The sequence below is a fragment of the Danio rerio genome, chromosome 17 (assembly GCF_052040795.2).
Source record: "Danio rerio strain M-AB ecotype USA chromosome 17, GRCz13ab, whole genome shotgun sequence".
Lineage (NCBI taxonomy): Eukaryota > Metazoa > Chordata > Actinopteri > Cypriniformes > Danionidae > Danio > Danio rerio.
This window is the reverse complement of record NC_141037.1, coordinates 462,501-485,318: the sequence shown is the minus strand read 5'-3', so window position 1 is coordinate 485,318 and position 22,818 is coordinate 462,501. Positions and strand designations below refer to the sequence as shown.

The following is a 22,818-nucleotide window of genomic DNA, read 5'->3' as shown; positions in this document are numbered from 1 at the left end:
AGTCCTGGACAGTTCATGTCATTTTTGTAGTAAACATGTGTATGAACTCTGGGTGTTTCCCAGTACTGGGTTGCAGCTGAAAGTGCATTCGTTGTGTGAAACATATGCTGGAATGGTTGGTGGTTCATTCCGCTGTGGCGACCCCTGATGAATGAGGGATAAAGCTGAAGGAAAATGTCATTTCAGTGAGTTTATTATTCAGATCAGAAGAGAAACATGAAGCCTGGTCACAGTGGCGTTTACATTCACAGCGCTCTGTACATGAGGCTGGAAAACACACACACACACACACACACACTGGTCTGAGGACAGCGTTCACACACACTCTGAGAGGACAGAACAGCGGTTTATTTCACTGCTTCACATCTGCACTTACAGCAGGTACACAGGAGGACACATTTGGCTACAAAAATATTTCACAAAAATAGCACTATGACGGAATATATTCATATATATATAAATGTGTGTGTGTGTGTGTGTGTGTGTGTGTTATAGATTTGTGGATTCATTACATGAATATGTATTTCTAGAAACGTATTTCTATGTGCATCTCTGTGTGTGTGTGTGCGCTCATGATGATGGCGCGCACATGATTGTCGTTCAGCATCAGTGTTGTGGCTCGTCAGTGATTCTCCAGTTTTGGTGTGTGTTTGGGTTTAGCTTATAATCCGTGTTAGGCATATACATGAGACAGACTCGGCCAATCAGCAGCGCCGCTGGAGGTAAGGGGTGGGCTCAGGGTCTCTCCAGGAACCAGATCTCGTTGTGTCGGTGTGCGGCCGCAGGGTTCGTGTATCCGGCCACGATGAAGGAGTCGCTCCCCAGAGCGGGACAGTCCAGAGCCTCGACCAGACTGCGCAGCTCATGGAGGATCGACAGCTCGTTAGTGGCGCCCGTGAACGACCTGAAAACACACACACACACACACACACACATAGACACATGTTCAGTTCTCAGGCGCAAATGCACACATGATGCTTGTATGACAGAATAATACACTCTTATTTTCATTCATTCCCTTGACAGCTCTCTTACTTACTCTGAACCTGGCTGAATATTAGTGTCACACACCCACACTCTCTCTCTCTCTCTCTCTCTCTCTCTCTCTCTCTCTCTCTCTCTCTCTCTCTCTCTCTCTCTCTCTCTCACACACACACACACACTTTCTCATTCACTCTCTTAAGCCCGCTCAGATCACAGGGTGATTATAGTCGGTTCTGAAAGTCCTCATGGCAGATGATGCGCTTTAGTCTTGATGAAATCGTGACGTGTCGTGGGTAACAGATGTGCCAGACTACACGCTCCTTCACCGTCAGTCATCCCGTCACGTCTACGGCGAGAGTTATTAGTACCGAGTGCTGCTATAACAATATTTCTCATCTCAGTTTTAGTGTTTTTATCTTATTTTAATCTCAGTAAACGCTGACGCTTGCAGGCCGCTAATAACTACAGTATTTAAGGGCATTCCTGATGACAGGGACAGAGCCAAACTGAGGATTCCTGTTTAATATTAGGATATCAACCAACCCAACTATGAGAATAGATTAATAGCCATATTTTTTTTATCGCCCAATAGGAGTCTTGCGTTAATGCCAATAACAGCCCACCACTTATTAAAACATTAGTACATATATCAGGGGCGTAGATTTAGGGTGGACGTCCCCACCAATTTTCACCAACTACTGAAACGTCTCCACCAATAATTTAATTCACTTAAAAACATCGCGCTGACATATAAACGTATAAACCTAGACATGCCGAAAGGGTTAAATCACGTTCTCTCCGAGTCGCATCGCCCCCAAACGCATATGAACATTGTGGTAGGCTGTGCCTTTCTATGCCATCATGTGAGTGGCTGCTTTCAGATCATAGTTTCAGATACAAACAGCGACAAAACAACTGCGCGGGGGAATTTCCCGATGTGTGAGGTGTGTGCCTCGCTCAAGTGAGGATGGAGGTAGCAAGAAGAGGTGGACATACAGAGGTTTTTCCAACGAAAAGTGTGAGTCAAATAAACTCAAGTTCGCTACTGAATGAGTCCATCATGATAATGCCGTTATGCTGGTGTTTTCACCGCTTTTACGTTCAGTCTAACGTTAAAGCAGACTAGTTTGTAAACAATATTTCCTGAAAACTAACTGCAGAATAAACACCTACATGTAAACGTATATGACCCTGCCAGTTCTCCTAATCATCTCCAATTTTGGTTGAAACAATTTGTCAGAAAAACTACAGCCTGTGCTCCATCTTTAATAATACTATGAGACATGTTCAACGAAAAATGAACGAAAGTCTTTATTAAACTCTCTCTTAATCAGTTAATAAACATTATTTTAACATAACACTTTCAGGCCTGTAGCCAGCTTATTGAAAGGGGTTATTTGTTTTCTGAAAAACTGAACCTTTTTGCAGTTCTTCACCTGATTTTCTGTTTAATTGAGGTATAAATATGACATTTTAGTGACGTATTAAGAACTAATTTTTGCTGGATAATCTTGTTGGATAGTTATTACAACTACACTTTTTGATGTACCAAAACTATTTCCTACCATTTTGTCAAATTGCTTTATTTACACATTTAAACTAAGTTTTATTACAGTTTTATAAATAATAAAAATACTTTGAACTAGAAATTAGGATTTTAAATTCTTAGAATAAAGTAATGAAGAGTACATATGCCAAAACCTCTAAATGCCATGTAAAATGACCATTTTTCTCAGCCTTGTATATTTATGTTGAGTTATTTCACTTTAAAGGCAATGAAAATAACATATTTGTCACAATCACAGTCCACACACAGTAGTTGGAGAAAAATGCTCATTTTAGAAGAAAATATTAAATGGCATTTAGAGGTGTTTGTATCTAAACTCTTCAAACATGTAAATATAATTATTTTTAAAATACAATTTTTTTTATCATAATTTTCTTTGGGAAATCTGTTAAAACTGGATTTAAATTAAAAACTGATGCCTATTGACCTTATTCTCCGCAGATGAGCGGGCGCTGCCATTTGAATCTTTTTGGCACGAGACTTCCCATATCATTCACTTCCATTCATTTTTAGACATTAAAAACTGCTCGTTTCGCTGTTTGATGTTGCAAACTGATATTTTCTTATTACATTATTCTACTTGGTCTGTATAGTCATGCAAACATTTGTTTGTAGAGCAAGTAGTTTGACCGTTTTTTGCCGTTTATTATTCCTTGTCATTTCTCCCATAGAAGTTCCAAGACAATTGCGAAAACAGGCGCTCTTCCACATTTTAGAATAAGCTCAATAGGCAAATAACAAACTGGCCGGCGCATTCAACCTTCCTCAGTGAAAATTTGTCCATTTGACTAATAAGATCAATTCAAACATAATAATAATCCAACTTTTGGTCTTTCAAACCACCCGACCCCCCTTGGCTACACGCATGATTATTTAATTTAACAAATTGTAAGAAGAGAGGATTACTTAATAATACATTTTAATAGCAGTTAAATAATAAATAGCAATATATATTTATATATATATATATTAACAATATTCATTCTTGGTGGGGGTGACTCGTCCCCAGTCCCCACCAATGTCAAGCGCAAACCTACGCCCTTGACATATATAACTCAGATTTGTGATACAATCACAGTGAAGCTTTCAATGAATCCTGATTTCCCTCACAGCCAAACATTCATGCGCAGAACATGAGATTGTGTTGTTTGTTGAATAAAACAATAATCTGGCCTGAATAAAATGAGAGTGTAATATTGAGTGTCAGAGACGGCGATATTGAACTGTTTCCAGTGTTAATGACGCGTCTGCATCAGCACGAGAGGCTTCTGCAGTGTGTTCACAGCACTGAACATGCTCCCACACTACCTCAGAGGAACACACTCTGCTGGAGGCTGACAGAACTCACACACTCGCTGTGAGATGGAGACATGCATGTGTGTGTCAGGCTGTCAGATAACACGGCCTAAAACACTTTCATATTTTAGAAAGGGCGGTTATAGTCTGCAGAACCGATGACTGATCTCCTCCACCCGTGACCCGCTCATGAGGAAACATACAGCCTGTTGATCGGCCGACCGGCGCATGAACAGCAGCACCCGCTGATATACCGGAGAGATGAAGAGCTCCTACTGCTCAGTGTCAGCCACAGACCGAACTCATCGTGAAGATCGGGGAAATATGAAACACGCTAGACTCTCTGCGCTGGTGTCGTGAGGCGTCGCAGGCACGGTGTCAGCTGTAGTGAACTACACCACAGTACACCAGAAGACATGATTCAATCTTGTCATGACGCCCACTTGTCACTAACGAATCCCCACAACAAATTTGTGTGATCTGGCTGGGACTTTACACACACACTCTCTCTCTCACACACACACACACACACATTCTCTCTCTCTCACACACACACACACACACACTCTCTAGTATCTTCACTTCTGAATAATTCAAATGTGGGCGGGGCTTGGTTTTGTCAGTAGGCAGTTGATTGGTCGTGGTTTGCTATTGGTGGACAGGTTGAAAAGGGAGAAGTTATGATTTTATAAACGGCAGTAATGATGTGAAGGGATGAAATGATTTAGAATGAAACACTGCAGTACTTCATTCAGACTCAGCAGTAACTGTTTACTCTGGCTTCAGTGTCCTTCAGGAGCTTTACTACGGTAGCTCTGCACAATACTGGGGAAAAGATTCAACATTGCCGTAACTGTTTCCTGTAATATAACGTTTGTCTTGACTAATTCTGTTACTGTAAATCAGGGGTGTCCACACTCAGTCCTGGAGGGCCGCTGTCCTGCATAGTTTAGCTCCAACTTCCTTCAACACACCTGCCTGGACGTTTTCATGTACCGAGTAAGAGCTTGATCAGCTGCTTCAGTTGTGTTTAATTGGGGCTGGAATTAAAATATCCAGGTCACCGGCCCTCCAGGACTGAGTTTGGACACCCCTGCTTTAAATCACTTTAATGATCACACTAATAGAGGTGACACATTAATAATAATAGATTATTTCCTGATCTAATTAAATCTAAACTCTGTCAAGGCTCAAACATTTAGACTGTAAAACACGATGAGTGAGTGTAAACCTGGGCAGATATTCTGAATCTGATTGGCTGTTGGTATTTTCCTCTCTCGTCTCGACTCCGCCCACTAGTGTTTATTTTCAGCTCTAGCCAATAGCTGAACTGCACCTACTGGGGAGGCGGGGATACAGATAGTACGGCCTCATCTGATTGGTCAAATCTGAATAAACAAATTATGCATGCAAAATACAAATACTTGGCATATATGATCAATTAAACTGATCACACCTCTTAGCGATACACACAGTGTTCAGCATAAATGACGCTTCTGAAAATCTATATATCCAATTCTCAGTGACTTTAATGTGTGTGTGGTGATGTGTGTGTGCTGTGGTGTTGTCAGATGAGTGGATCAGTGTTGTCTTTGGTTCTGACTAATCTACTGTATCTGCACACACATGTATTACTGTAGAGCCTCCTGCAGAGAAGATTACTGTAGAGCAGAGCTCTGAGAGACTCATTCATGATCAGCGCTGTATACAGCATGCACCAATACATCACAGTGACAATTATTGTGTGATGTATTGTGCACTCGTATGCATTACTGTAAACATGATGGACAGAGGTGTGTGTGTGTGTGTGTGTGTGTGTGTGTGTGTGTTTCTCACCGACTGTAGACTATCGCAGCGGGCCACTGTTCAATGAGGATATCTGGGTCGTACGGTCGCGGTGGGTCGTTCTGGTACGGTGTGGGCAGGTAATAGGCCACAGTGACGGCGCGGGACAGAGTGGTGTTACTCTCATCTGTGCGCACCACCGTCACGATGGGTATCGTCATGCCCAGATAACTGCCTGCAGGACACAGACTGACCATTAGATGGCGCTTCGCTTTTGCTATGGGAGAAATGACTAAGAGTATATACAGCAGAAAACAGTTAAACTACTCGCTCTACAGTCATGTTCATGACTATACTGAAAAAGTAGAATAATGTAATGAGGATATATCAGCTGTTTTTTAATGTCTAAAAGTCTGTGGAAGTGAATGAGAGCAGAAATCTCGAAAGAGTCCAATGGCTGGACCCGCTCGTGCATGAAGAATACGGTCGATGCTGGATTGTTGAATATCGGCACACTCTGACCTGCTGAGTTCTGCTGGCAGATGAACCTCATGATCTTCATGAAGCCGTAGCAGATGCTCTGTTCATACGTGTCCTCGTGAACCGTGATGCAGGCCCAGTGTGCTTTCTCATAGTGCCGCTTCTCGTACAGCACCTCGCCACACTGCAACACACACACACACACACACACACACACACACACACAATCATCAATACAGCAGAAAATGAGAAATCAAGAAGACAGATCTGCTCACCAAGGCTGCTTTATTTTAATCAAAGGTAACTTTTAAATATTGTTGCTATTGAAAAATAAAAATTGTATGTGCGTGTGTGTGTGTGTGTGTAGTAAACAGTAATGTATTTCTGTAATGTATATCTACATTTTCAGTCTCATTACTCCAGTTTTCAAACATTCTAACATGATCTGAAGATCCAGGTCTGATGTTCATGACGGTGTGTGTAAACAGTATTTGATGGTGTTGAGGACAGTATTTGTGTGTGTGAACAGTATTTGATGGTGTTGAGGACAGTATTTGCTAGTTTTTGTGTGTTTGAACATTATTTGATGGTGTTGAGGACAGTATTTGTGTGTGTGAACAGTATTTGATGGTGTTGAGGACAGTATTTGCTAGTTTTTGTGTGTTTGAACAGTATTTGATGGTGTTGAGGACAGTATTTTTGTGTGTGAACAGTATTTGATGGTGTTGAGGACAGTATTTTTGTGTGTGAACAGTATTTGATGGTGTTGAGGACAGTATTTGCTAGTTTTTGTGTGTTTGAACAGTATTTGATGGTGTTGAGGACAGTATTTGTGTGTTTGAACAGTATTTGATGGTGTTGAGGACAGTATTTGTGTGTTTGAACAGTATTTGATGGTGTTGAGGACAGTATTTGTGTGTTTGAACAGTATTTGATGGTGTTGAGGACAGTATTTGTGTGTGTGAACAGTAAGTGATGGTGTTGAGGACAGTATTTACTAAGGATGTGATGCTGTGGGCAGGGATGACTAAATTGAGACGAAATTTCTCATTGAGGTGAAAATTCTCGTGAGTTGTGATGTTATGATGGAGGGTGAATTTAGCACTGAAGATTGGAGGCAGGATTGGATTAGAACCGCACATCAAGTGCTTTGCACTCACCTGACAGGCTGGCCTCTGAGTTGTGCGTCACTGGTTTGGGGTGGGTGAGTGTGACGTTTTTTTGTATGTTTTTTTTTTTTTTCAAGTTCAAGGGTTGATTCATCCAAAAGCATGCAGTAAAAATCTTGTCGTGTCTTTACCAATATTGGATGGTATTTCAGAGAGCTGTATGCGGTTTTTGTAAATGGTATTTGATGGTCTGCATTTTGAAACATTAGGTGATGAAAATTTACTTGAAAGTCTTGGAAAAATCATGAAAAAGTCTTGGACTTTTAGTAAAAATGTGTATGAACCCTGAAATGCTGTAAAAATCTCTTCCTGGTGAACTCGTGTCTCGTCACTAGGGTTGTAACGGTATGAATTTTTCACGGTATGATAATCGTCTAAAACAATACCCCGGTTTGACGGTTTCGCGGTATACGGTATGTTACAAATGTTACAAAATAATAGAACAGTGAAGCAAATTTGACTTTTTCAAAATAATATATTTTTGATTACTATAAACAACACCACTTACAATGAACAAATAAAAATAAGAAAATAATAAATAATGTGTTAAAGTCCAAATAAAGTCCAAATAAACATGGTGCAAATCCTCAGTAAAAAATAGATATAAATATTTACTATACTATAAATAGTTACATAATGAAACTAGATTCAATATGGAACATCCTCAGGTTTTATGTGCCAGCATGGATATGGTTGTCTGTGGATATGGATTTGGATATGGTTGTCTGCAATGCAGACAAACAGCTGCACCTTCATTTGCGTCTTTTGAAAACAGCAAGAGCAGCAGTTCGTCTTTGCTGTGTCACTGTTTTGTCATGTTTCTGTGCTGCTGTGCATGCAAAAGTACTTAGTATGAGAATTATTTCATGCAAAACTTTTTTTTTTTTGCGTTTTATTTAGCCGCGCATAAATGTATGCCTATCTCTCATTCCGTGTTGTTCAAAACGCTCATGTTGGTCCACAAACAAAAGCGAAACCTATGCTTATTGGTTGTGATATAGCGAGTTTGAACCAATCTGGGCATGGAGGAGGGACAATACATCAATGTATCATGTCTGGTTTGTCCGGTGACACAGTGACGAGCGTTTCTTTGTCAAATCAGCGTTGTCAAATGTTGATGACGTAACCGCACTGATTCCGGAGCCTCTGAAAGTCTGCGAATGTTATGTGATACAGCACTAGAAAGCTGAGATTCTCTTCTTTATGCCAATCTTTGAATTGTATGAATCGGATCAGCGGATCAAAAGTTATTAAACATTTAAGAGCAATACTTATTTTTAGCCGCGGGCAGCTGTCTCGGTCTTTAAGGGTTAAAACCGTTGATATGCAATTGTTCATGGTATGATAATCGTGCACGTTCAAATCGTGGTAAACCGTCATACCGGTATATTGTTACAACCCTACTCGTCACACCTCTAGTATTTAGCAACATGGAATGGTATTTCAGAGAGCTGAATGGTGTTTGATGGTTTGTAAACGGCATTTGATTGTGCTCATGAACGTGTGTGTGTGAACAGTCTTTGGTGAGCTGGATTTTGTGTGTTGAATGATATTGATGGTGCTTGTGAACAGGATTTGCCCGTGTTCATTGGTGTCTGTAGACGTACCTTCTCCTTGCGTGTGATGAGTGTGTAGGGAACTGGTTCCCGTGTGTGTGCGCCATCATTATTGGAGGTGATCTGCTGGATGGGTTGTGCCATGTCTGTGAATGAGAAACACATGTAGTTAAAGACATGAGCAGCAGGAGCAGTGTACTGCTATTCTCTACTGTTTGGGCCACAGGATACAATATACAGTTAAAGTCAGAATTATTCGCCCCCTTTGAATTTTATTTTTTCTCTTTTTTAAATGAACAGATTGAGGAAATGTTCACAGTATGTCTGATAATATTTGTTCTTCTGGAAAAAGTCTTATTTGTTTTATTTCAGCAAGAATAAAAGCAGTTTTAAATTTTTAAGCCATTTTAAGCTCAATATTATTAGCCCCTTTAAGCTATATTTATTTCTGATCAGAACAAACCACTGTTTCTACAGAACAAACCACTGTTATACAATAACTTGCCTAATTACCCTAACCTGCCTTGAAGAATATCTAGTCTAATATTATTTACTGTCATCATGACAAAGAGGAAATAAATCAGTGATTAGAGATGAGTTATTAACACTATTATGATTAGAGATGTGTTGGAGAAATCTGCTCTCTGTTAAACAGAAATTAAACAAAGTAATAAACAGGAAGGCTAATAATTCTGACTTCAGCTGTATGAGGAATGATGAACAGTTTAATTCAGCCATTGATTATTGCACTTATTTCATGGTCAATTTTAACACCACGTACACCATCACAAACGGGCTTGCACTGAGTAAACTACTGTTGCTACACCTAAAAAAGCTGGTATTGCTATTAACATGCATATAATAAGGTACAGTGTATGTCAAAAGCATCAGTGCAGTATCAGACAGCACCCGTGAGAACAGCACAGTTATCCCGTTAACAGATTCATGTCCAGCAGTGTGTGCAGGGACGGTGAGCGCTCCGTGTTTGCTTTGGTCACTCAGTTCTGTTATAAAAGTCTATTTTCTTGTGATACTGGGATTTTGTTGAGACATATTTTCCTCACGCTTGCACATATATTTTTTGCTTGTTAGTTTGATTACTGTTGATTTTAAATACAATAAATATGTTTGTATAAAACTTGTGGTAATGGTGCTCATAATTGGTGGGTGTGACTAAATTGTGACTGATGCGCCTAAATTTTTTAAGTTAGGAGCACCGATGCTACCAAGCAAAAAGGTTCATTTCGAGCCCTGAGATTTGTAAAGCCATACAGCTCTGGATGACGTGAAACAGCGAGCACAAGTCTCTCCTCGATCATTAAAAGCTTGCTGTAGTCTTGACAACACAAACACTGCTGTCATCTCAAAGGAAACCCCGCCTCTGCTTTCATTTGATTGGAGAATGAGAAAGACGCGACTGAGGTATAGGACATGCTTTTTTTAAAATGCAAGACACGCAGGGCGCATACGCAGTGTGTAAAACACTCGCAGCCATCAGTAAACCATTCAACAGATGCCCTTACACAGCCAAACTTAAAAAGTATATAAACTAATATTGTTTAATGGTTTAACTGATGCCGTTAATCAGGTACAAACACACTCATTTAGTTAATCGGTTATTCTGAGCATCTCTAATGTGAATGTATTGACTCGCTGTGCATTCACTGATGATAACGAGCACAACTGAGGCTTTTAATCATGCATTAGTCAGTGTTGATCTACAGTTCATACATGCTTTACTAGATTATTCACACTCAGTTAATGTGATCAAAACTACCTGTGCATGAACTAATGTAATGCACACCTTCCAGCCAATCAGAATCTATATTTTGATTAGAGCATGCAATATAAGATGATAAACCCTGTTCACCATTGAGCCGTCTGACGGCGAGCTGATCATTAGCTGCTGTTTCACTGCTCATCAGGTCAGCTCTGTAGATGCTATTGGAAAGTGAGAGTGATCGATAGTGAATCAGTGAACGCTCTGCTGTCGAGTCTCTCTGTAACTCCACACGTGTAAAGCGCTTTACTGAACTGCTCTGGATTTAGAAAGGCACCGGTGTGGAACAGAGCAGCTGATAATCCGAGATCTCAGCTAAAGCTAAGCAGTTCTCAGACCAAACAAACACACGTCACATGATCGACTCTGAAGCAGACTCACAGCGAGACCTTTACAGGGCATCTCTGCTGGACAATGAACACCACTGTACCACTAGCAGACCACTTACTGCAGTTAAACAGCTTTTCTGCTCAGAGACTAGAGGAATGGATTACTGCTGGTCTGACACACAGCGTAATACACACACACACATCAGCAGAGCTGGAGAAAGAGGAGCAGAGGAGCTCTGTCTGTTCTACTGTTCAATCTGGAGAGGGATGGCCATATTTCATGCATACACACTAACATAAACACACACAGACATGCATACACACTACAATACACACACTAGAAAACACATGCATATCACAATACACGCACACTACAACACACACACATGCTACATGCACACTACAACACACACACACACACACACACACACACACACATGCTACAATACATGCACACTACAACACACATGCACACTACAACACACACACACACACACACGTTACAATACATGCACACTACAACACACACATGCACACTACAACACACACACACGCTACAATACAGGCACACTACAACACACACATGCACACTACAACACACACATGCACACTACAACACACACACACACACGCTACAATACAGGCACACTACAACACACACATGCACACTACAACACACACATGCACACTACAACACACACACACACGCTACAATACAGGCACACTACAACACACACACACACACACGCTACAATACATGCACATTACAACACACACACACACGCTACAACACATGCACACTACAACACACACATGCACACTACAACACACACACACACACACACACGCTACAATACATGCACACTACAACACACACATGCACACTACAACACACACACACACACACACACACACACACGCTACAATACAGGCACACTACAACACACACATGCACACTACAACACACACACACACACACGCTACAATACAGGCACACTACAACACACACATGCATGCTACAACACATGCACACTACAACACACACACACATGCTACAATGCACACTACAACACACATGCACACTACAACACACACACACTACAATAAATGCACACTACAACAAACATGCACACTACAATAAACACACATGCACACTACAATACACACATGCACACTACAGTATGTACACTATAATAAACACATGTGCACACTACAAAATATGCACACACATGCACACTACATGCGCACATGCACACTACAAAACACACACACATGCAGACTACAATACATGTGCATGCGCATGACAGTACGCACTACAATACACAAGCTCACACACACATGCATACTACAGCACACACTAAAATATGCATACACACTACAATACACATGCACAATACACACACACACATGAATACTACAGTATGCACACTATAATAAACACACATGCACACTACAATACACACATGCACACTACAACACACATGCACACACACACACACACACTACAATACTCACATGCACACACACAAATACTACAATAAACACAACACAAGCACACATGCACACTACAATACACACACATGCACACTCCAACGCACATGCACACTAAAATACATTTGCATGCGCACTACAGTACACTACAATACACAAGCATACACACACATGCATACTACAGTACACACTACAATACACAAGCTCACGCACACAAGCATACTACAGTACACATGCATACTACAATACACACACACACACACTACAATACACACATGCACACTACAATACATTTGCATGCGCACTACAGTACACTACAATACACAAGCTCACGCACACATGCATACTACAATACACACAAACACTACAATGCACACACATGCACACTCCAACACACATGCACACTACAATACATGCACACACACACTACAATATACATAGACCACACTACAGTATACACTACAATACACAAGCATACACACGCATACTACAGTACACTCATGCACACACACAAACACTACAATAAACCCGAGCACACACATGCACACAACAACACGCACAGTACAATACACACACATGGATAATACAATACACATGCACACTACTATACACACACACATGCACACTACAATACAGACACACTACAAAACACACAGACGCACACACACACACACACACACACACATGCATAATACAATACAGACACACTACAATACACACACACTACCATACGCACACTACAATACACACACACACACTGCTGCTTCAGCTCTTATATGTTGTGTTTTTGAGGTAACTCCTCTAGCTGTGTATTGTAAAGTGTCTAGTAAACACACACACACGCACATACACACGAGTGAGTGAGTGTCTGTGTGTGAGTCTGAAGAGCGCTGTAATAATCTGCTGAAGTGGGTCAGGACGGATGCACATGTGCATTATGGGAAAATCCTCAGTCACGCACAGCTGCACCGATCATATGAGAACACACTGCAGAACATCTCACTCTCGCTCGCTTCTGGTCCAAACATCTACACACTCCTACATCAGGACACACTCTACACGAGCAGAACAGAGTGTGTTGTTCTCAGAAACAATGAGTTGAAATGAAGAGAGTCTTTCATTAAAACAAGCAGAATAATCTGACAATAATGCAGCTTACTTACAATGAACGCATGTACATTACTCACTACAACACTTGACTGATATACGGACAAAACACACTGCTGAATGCATCCGTGGTCCACCTACCAGTGTTTATTTGACAGTGTATATGCAACTTAAGATTGGTGTTTTTAAGCTGATCAGAGGCTGGAAATGTCACACAGCAACTTTTTAATATTAAACCAAGCAAAAATAAATCAGATTTCTTTTAAAAACTGAAGCTAAAGCACCAAACCATGTCCGTGCATTCATTCTAATGGGTTGTTTTCCCCCACAGCACAAGTGCTAGTGGTGTTTCGCTGGTCTATTCAGAAAGCTATATTGTAAGTTTTATATTCTACTCTAGACATTGAACGTCTGAGGAAAGTTATATTTATTTGTCCGTCGTGGAATATTTTAGTTTGTCATTTTAATATTTAACTTTTCATTGATCAGCTCATTAAAGCTGCTGTATGTCAGTGTTTGACTCTTCTGCATCATATAGACAGCATCATATGTGTGCAGATATTCAGAAACATGCTCAGTGAACATGCTTGATTTTCTGAAACAGTGCTGAAGTCAGATATCCTGCAGTGAACATGTGCATTAAATGCTGGAGCAGCTGTCTTTGTTTTGGTCTCTTTAACCCAGCCAATGCCAGTTTAGCCAATTATATTCCAGCACGCCGGGTTCATTCATTTAGAAAGGCTCTCTAAGCATGTGTCTGCGACCGAAATGTGACCTCTGGTGGACAGTAGCAGACTCTGAAATGAGACGCTGATTCAGAGTTCCACATGAGGTTATTAATTAGCAAATGATATAAATATTACGAGTGTAAACATTCGGTGAGCAGGTTACGTTGTAACCCGTGTCCTAACAACACGCTATTCAGAAGCACAGAATAGCGCACTCACTGCACTCCAGCACAATGCTGAGCTTTATAATCTAATGAACGCATATTAAAGCTCTTGAACATGATTAAATGTAGATGCTGAATCACTGATATGTGTTTAGTTCTAAAGTTCAGTTTCATACAGTTTGTTTTCAGACGGTCACTCGCTCCTGTCCTCAATCTGGCAACCTATGCATGTGTTTGTTTTGATCCAGGAGTGCAATACCTAGTTTAACCACTGCATGTCAGACATACGTACTGCACCTTTAAATCGACAGATATGACTACTGATATTTTAAAGGTGCAGTATGTAAGATTGACATCCAGTGGTTGAACTAGGTATTGCACTCCTGGATCATAACACATGCAAGTACAGGTTGCCAGATTGACTACACTGACAGGAGCTTGCCTGATAGAGCCTAACGGCAACGGCAAGTATAAGAAGGAATATTCTCCATATTAAAGTAGTTTTAGTCCTAATCAACACCTGAAATATATATTTTAGATACGGCTTCTATTATTTGCAGCTGAACAACAAAATAAACTTGATGACCGTGATCAGCTCAGGGACAGCTCATGTGCTTTATTCAGTGTTAAATGCTGATAATGTGAGTCTGACATGACGTTTATCAGCACACTACTGACAGCAGCAGCAGAGAGTTCAGCTCAGATCTGGAGAATACAATAAAGCGTCTGAAACTGAACTTCAGAACTGAGACTCAGTGCAAACCAACACATATCAGTGATTCAGCATCTACATTAACTCACGTTAAAGAGCTTTAACATGTGTTCATCAGATTATAAAGCTCAGTGTTGTGCTGGAGTGCAGTGAATGGCTGTATTTACATTTCTGTCATGTTTCGTCTGGTGCAAACAGCCCAGTTGCTCATTAATAAAATCATCTCGCTGTGGTGGAAAGAGTACTAAAAACTCATACTCGGGTGAAAGTACCATTACTTGCCTAAAAATGTAGTGTGAGTAGAGTAAAAGTGTCTGTTGTAAATATTACTCAAAGTAGGAGTAAAAAGTAGCCCTTTCTAAAGTACTCAAGAGTAGGGTTGTAACGGTATGAATTTTTTACGGTATGATAATCGTCTAAAACAATACCACGGTTTGACGGTTTGGCGGTATACGGTATGTTACAAATGTTACAAAATAACAGAACAGTGAAGCAAATTTGACTTTTTCCAAATAATATATTTTTAGTTACTATAAACAACACCACTTACAATGAACAAATAAAAAAATAAGAAAATAATAAATAATGTGTCAAAGTCCAAATAAAGTCCAAATAAACATGGTGCAAATCCTCAGTAAGAAATAGATATAAATATTTACTATACTATAAATAGTTACATAACGAAACTAGATTCAATATGGAACATCCTCAGGTTTTATGTGCCAGCATGGATATGGTTGTCTGTGGATATGGATTTGGATATGGTTGTCTGCAATGCAGACAAACAGCTGCACCTTCATTTGTGTCTTTTGAAAACAGCAAGAGCAGCAGTTCGTCTTTGCTGTGTCACTGTTTTGTCATGTTTCTGTGCTGCTGTGCATGCAAAAGTACTTAGTATGAGAATTATTTCATGCAAAACTTTTTTTTTGCGTTTTATTTAGCCGCGCATAAATGTATGCCTATCTCTCATTCCGTGTTGTTCAAAAAGCTCATGTTGGTCCACAAACAAAAGCGAAACCTATGCTTATTGGTTGTGATATAGCGAGTTTGAACCAATCTGGGCATGGAGGAGGGACAATGTATCAATGTATCATGTCTGGTTTGTCCGGAGACACAGTGACGAGCGTTTCTTTGTCAAATCAGCGTTGTCAAATTTTGATGACGTAACCGCACTGATCCCGGAGCCTCTGAAAGTCCGCGAATGTTATGTGATACAGCACTGGAAAGCTGAGATTCTCTTCTTTATGCCAATCTTTGAATTGTATGAATCGGATCAGCGGATCAAAAGTTATTAAACATTTAAGAGCAATACTTATTTTTAGCCGCGGGCGGCTGTCTCGGGTTAAAACCGCTGATATGCAATTGTTCATGGTATGATAATCGTGCACGTTCAAATCGTAGTAAACCATCATACCGGTATATTGTTACAACCCTACTCAAGAGTAGTGAGCAGTGAGTATTACACTGTCAAAAGCTGATGCATTTACATCTAATCTGTGCACGTGTGTGTAAACGTAACATTTAGTCTCATGTTAGATTTAGATTCTGACGTCAGGTGACCAAAATTCAATGTCTAACAGCGTCTAAGGACAACGTTATTTTAATGTCCTATAATGACGTCAAATGATGTTGATATTTGGTTGACTTTAGGTTGTTAGAAAGTGACCAAAATCCAACGTCGAGCCAACATCTTAAACCAGCGTCATGCTGACGTCAGATATTGACATTTATTCATAAGGAATGGCAACCAAAATCCAACATCTGATAGACGTCATAGTGCTAACATCAACAAAACATCAAGCTGTAGCATCATTAGACGTTGATATTTGGTTGATTTTAGGTTGGATGTTGGACAGTGACTTTGGCCTGACGTTGAGTTGAGTTTCAATTTCAAACTAAATGCAACGTCTCTATGATGTTTGGGTACAACATCTATCTGACGTGGGCGAGGCAGTGGCGCAGTAGGTAGTGCTGTCGCCTCACAGCAAGAAGGTTGCTGGGTCGAGCCTCTGCTCAGTGACGTTTCTGTGTGGAGTTTGCATGTTCTCCCTGCATTCGTGTGGGTTTCCTCCGGGTGCTCCGGTTTCCCCCACAGTCCAAACACATGCGGTACAGGTGAATTGGGTAGGCTAAATTTTCTGTAGTGTATGAGTGTGTGTGTGTGTGTGTGTGTGTGTGTGAACGTCTGTGTGGATGTTTCCCAGAGATGGGTTGCGGCTGGAAGGGCATCCGCTGCATAAAAACTTGCTGGATAAGTTGGTGGTTCACTCCGCTGTGGCGACCTCGAATTAATAAAGGGACTAAGCCGACAAGAATCTATCTACAGTCATGTTGACGTCTTGTGCCTGCTGGCTTTTTAAGGCTGTTTGGGTCATCATACAGTAAACATCCGTCATACTCTCATCAGTGACCTGCATCTAAACAGTCTCTGGGTCAAAGCATGTAAAGATTTTAGACATCTTCTTAGACACTTTTAATGCTTCCAAACAGTTTGGTGCAATTAAAATTCACCCATGTCTTTAGGTGGTTCATTATGAGGGGATTTACCTGCTGTGTGTGATCTGATTGGACAGGAATCACAGGACTGATTTCTCTAATCCCCATAGACATGAATACAGTAGTGACTGCAGGATGGAGGACAGTAGTGGAGTAACAGTACAGATTCTGCTCTGAGAATGTACTTAAAGGAGAGTGAAAGTAGACATTTTTAAAACTACCTAGTAAATTATAATTCCTGAGAAAAACTACTCCGTTACACCCCTGGTATCTCGTCATGTAGCGTGTTGTTAGGACACGGGGTTACAGTGTGACCTGCTCACGTAATGTTCACACTCGTAATATTTATATCATTTGCTCATTAATAACCTCATGTGTTCCCAGAGATGGGTTGCAGCTGGAAGGGCATCCGCTGTGTAAAAACTTGCTGGATAAGTTGGCGGTTCGTTCCGCTGTGGCGACCCCGGATTAATAAAGGGAATAAGCCGACAAGAAAATGAATGAATGACCTCATGTGGAACTCTGAGTCTGCTACTGTCCACCAGAGGTCACGTTTTGGAAAGAGCATTCCTGACTGATTGAATGAACTACGCTGTTTTCCACCATCTGGCAACCCGGGGTGCTGGAATATTGGCTTAACTGGCAGTGGGCGGGTTACAGAGACCAAAACAAAGACAGCCGCTCCGGCACATAACACGCATGTCCACAGCAGAACATCTGACTCCAGCACTGTGTTTCAGATCCTGAAATATCTGCAAACATTTGATGGTGTTCTTATGCTTGAGAAGAGTCAATCGTAGGTGCACTTTAGGAATGTACAGATTAGTAAATGAATTGTTATTTACTGTATTAATCAAATGTCGAAGTCTAATTGGAAAGATGAATAAAGCCTTTGAGATTCAGCTGGGTGTAAATTCCAGAGCAGCTTTGTTTGAGTCCTGAACTGAAGCGACAGATGACAACACGCCATCATTTCTCCATGTTATTCTCCTAACCAGCCGTGACACATTCGCTTGTTAACTTCAGCTTCTGTACTGTAAATGTCTGTGGACAGCTCAGTAAAGCTTTCTTCTGCTCTGTGAAACAGCCCTTCATTAGAGATCAGGGGAACTCAACTGTTGGATTGGGAACTCTGAATATAGTGTAGATCTCATAGAAGAAACTATTTAAAATGAGTAATAAACCATGAGATTGAGTGGCTTTGACACTATCTACACTGTAAAAGCTCCATATAAATAAACTTGCACTGAATTGAATGAGTTCTAATAGATCCTCCACTGGATTTAACACAGCGCTGCTACTGCAGTAATGACCCGTGTGGATGTTCAGCTGTAATATATGCGCTAACAACACTCATACAGAGGATGTGCATTGATTCACTCTGATTTCTGAGATTATTGAACTGTTCTGTCAAGTGTTTCCAAACCTTTATGAGTGTCTTTCTGCAGTTGAACACAGAAGAAGATATTGTGAGGAATGCTGAAAACCGGTAACCATTGACTTGTACAGTAGGAAACACATACTATGGAAGTCAGTGCATTCTTCAAAATATCTTCTTCTGTGTTCAACTGCAGAGAGACGCTCATAAAGGTTTAGATCAGGGTGAGAGTAAATGATGAGCGAGTTCAGATGTTTGGGTGAACTGACCCTTTATTAACCCTCATCAGCGCGATTCATCTTTTTACAGCAACAACTGTGTAAAATATTCACATATTATATGACTGTGAAGTACACTAGCCTAAACATGTTTACAGATATCTGTAGTGTGTGTGTGTGTGTGTGTGTGTGTGTGTGTGTGTGTGTGTGTGTGTGTGTGTGCGTGTGCAAACACAACAGTGAAACTGAACTGACTGCAGTGGTGGTATAATTGTGTGTATTTGTGGTGTTTGTGCAGTTTTACACTGGTGTGAGCCACATTACAGCTGCTGATCTCAGATCTGTTCACAAGCGCACTACCTAGACCACATGTGTGTGCATTAGTCATGCTCTTTGTGTCAGATTTATAGTGCAAGTTTTTTTAGTGTGTGTGTGTGTGTCTCAGATCAATAATGCATAGTTATAAAGTGTTTATTAAGTGTGTGTGTGTGTGTGTCTGATTCATAACGCATAGTTATAAAGTGTTTATTAAGTGTGTGTGTGTGTGTCTGATTCATAACGCATAGTTATAAAGTGTTTATTAAGTGTGTGTGCATGTTTGTGTGTGTGTCTGATTGATAACTACTGTTTATTAAAAGTGTCAGTGCATGTGTGTGTCAGATTCATAACGCATATTTATTGTTTATTAAAAGTGTGTGTGTGTGCATGTTTGTGTGTCTGATTCATAATGCATATTTAAGTGTTAAATAAAAGCGTGTGTGTTTGTGCGTGTCGATTCATAACACATATTAACACATATTTATTGTTTATTAAGTGTGTGTGCATGTGTGGGTCTGATTCATAGCTCATTTATAAAGTGTATGTAAAGCGTGTGTGTGTGTGTGTGTGTGTGTGTGTGTGTGGTTCATAACTACTGTTTACTAAAAGTGTGTGTGCGTACATGTGTTTCCTGATTCCTGGAGTGTTTATTAAGTGTGTGTGTGTGTGTGTGTCAGATCTATGTTTGTCTATTAAGTGTTTATTAAAAGTTTAAAGTGTGTGTGCGTGTCTGTCCGTCTGTTTGTCTATGTGTGTGTGTGTGTGAGTGTGTCAGTGTTGTTGTTGGTGTAAGTTGGTGCTTGTGTACCTGTCGGCACCTCCACCTGGTGTCCGCGGGCCGCGTCCCTCCAGTACTGCAGGAGTCTGCCGCCCTGATCTAGATCCTCCTCCTCCATCTCCGGTTCCGGTTCCTCCAGCTCCAGCTGCTCCTCCGACACCGACTCCAGATCCTCCAGGCTGATCATGTCTAGTCCTCCGCCGCCGCCGTTCATCCGACACCCGCCGCTATCCATCGAGTTTACCGCAGGACCGTGTTTACCGCAGACAGAAAGTGTTCAGAACATACAGGAGAGCCGTCCGTTTCCGTGACGGTTACCGGAGCGCACGATCCGATCTGATCTGATTAACGGCGCTCGGCTCGTACGTGTTGTTTTGCAGGAGCAACTGCCGTGACGTATTTAAGGGCAGAGCCGCGTATCACGTGATTCGTATGCCTCCGCCCACATCATGTAAATACACCGTCATCAGCGCTCAGAAATGTTTTAAAGGGATACAGCTGCGTTCAAATAAACAATAAATACAGCTGTAGCAGGAAGTTAACGAGGATTATTTGTTATGTATTTAAACTTCCCCAATACCCCCAGTATTGTAAAAATATTGATTATTGTTGTACAGGGGCACAAAAATTTTGCTACTCGAGCATCCGCAGCGGTATCCCTTTTAAACCTTACCAATGTGCACGCGGATGAGGTGAAGTCCAAAAGGGATACAGCTGCGGACACTACACGTCACAATAATTCATATTTTTACATTACTGTGAGGGTTGTGATGGGGGTAGACGTTGATTATAATACAATTTAAAGGTTTTTAATTCAATAATATTAATAATTCTCGGTATAATTACAGTTTACGTTTGGTTATGTGTTGGAGTAGAGGTAGATGATAATCAAATACAATCTAATGGATAATTTAATATATTATACGAGTAATTCTCACTATAAGTATTGTTTTTACATTACTGTGAGGGTTGAGGTGGGGTTAGATGTAAATAAAATACGATTTAATGCGTAATTTAATAAATAATATAAAGCAGGGGTCACGAATCTCAGTCCTGGAGGTCCGGTGCCCTGCAGGGTTTAGCTCCAACTTGCCTCAACACACCTGCCTGGGTGTTTCAAGTATACCTAGTAAGACCCTAATTAGCTTGTTCGGGTTGTGTTTGCGTAGGGTTGGATCTAAAATCTGCAGGACACCGGCCCTCCAGGAATAAGTTTGAGCCCTGATATAAATAATACTGGTTAACTTCAGGATGTAGATGTATGCCTTCTTGCTTAGCCTACAGTATCAGACGCTCATTAGCGCAACAGGGTTTACACTCATGCATGTAGCTTGTGTAAAATACAGAAACTAATTACATATATATCTATATCTATATATATATATATATATATATATATATATATATATATATATATATATATATATATATATATATGTATATGTATGTATATACAGTTGAAGTCAAAATTATTAGCCCCCCTGTTTATTTTTTTCCCCAATTTCTGTTTAATGGAGCGCAATAACTTAATGTAGTGTTAATAACTCATCTCTAATAACTGATGTATTTTCTCTTTGTCATGATGACAGTAAATAATATTAGACTAGATATTCTTCAAGACACTTTTATACAGTCTAAAGTGACATTAAAGGCTTCACTAGGGTAATTAGGGTAACTAGGCAGGTTAGAGTAATTAGGCAAGTTATTGTATAACAGTGGTTTGTTCTGTAGACAGTTGGAAAAAAATATAGCTTTGAGGGGCTAATAATATTGACCTTAAAATGGCTTTTAAAAAATTAAAAACTGATTTTATTCTAGCCGAAATATTTGTTCTTCTATTTTAAAGTGACATTAAAGCAGTCAGCGCCTCTAGTGTGAATGTAGGATACACTGTAGGCAACACTGTAAACAGTAGTATTCAGATTTAAAGTGATAGGTGATCGTTTTTTTATTGCAGTAAGTATGGTACAAGCAATACAAATATAACTTTTTTGCAACAAGGGAAATGTGACAATTTTAAAATTAATATAGGTAAAGCAAAAGAAAGACAAAGAGAGAGAAAGAAAGACACTAAAAGAAATGAATGAGGGCACATGACAAGAATACAACAAATGAATGCAGAATATTAAATAAAGCACATGTTTTATATGTTTTAATAGCTTTCTTGTTGTGAGAGTCTGTGATGGTTTTTAAATTAAGTTCCAGTTCTCGTTTAAAAAAAAAAAACTTGTGTTTATGCACAAAGTTGAGTGAAGGAAAAACCCAAAACAACATGTCCACAGCTTAAAGAGGACAGGTGATAGTTCACCCTGAAATGAACATTTACCCATCGTTTACTCTCCCTCAAGTGGTTTCAAACCTCTGTGAGGCCTTTAAGATGTTTTATCTTAACAGAAACAGGAAATATAAAAATAATACTGAAATCAATGGCTAAATCAAATATCAAATAACAAAACCTTAATATCGTCTTTATTTTTCAACA

General features: G+C 40.2%; 2 protein-coding genes across 21 annotated transcripts in view; one reads left to right on the top strand and one right to left on the bottom strand.

Moving 5' to 3' along the window:
- Positions 1 to 22,818, top strand: part of fancm (FA complementation group M) — a gene marked incomplete in the record, with an annotated part of 75,641 nt that overhangs the window by 19,597 nt on the left and 33,226 nt on the right.
- soul3 (heme-binding protein soul3) lies at positions 176 to 20,734 on the bottom strand. Of its 4 annotated transcripts, none has more exons than XR_015512775.1 (5): positions 20,367 to 20,734; positions 8,889 to 8,983; positions 6,155 to 6,296; positions 5,079 to 5,867; positions 176 to 904 (listed from the first exon to the last, which is right to left on the bottom strand). XR_015512775.1 is itself a non-coding variant. In NM_001045401.3 (5 exon segments), coding segments are annotated over 5 exon segments (795 nt in total). In that variant the 5' UTR covers positions 20,572 to 20,703; the 3' UTR covers positions 178 to 735.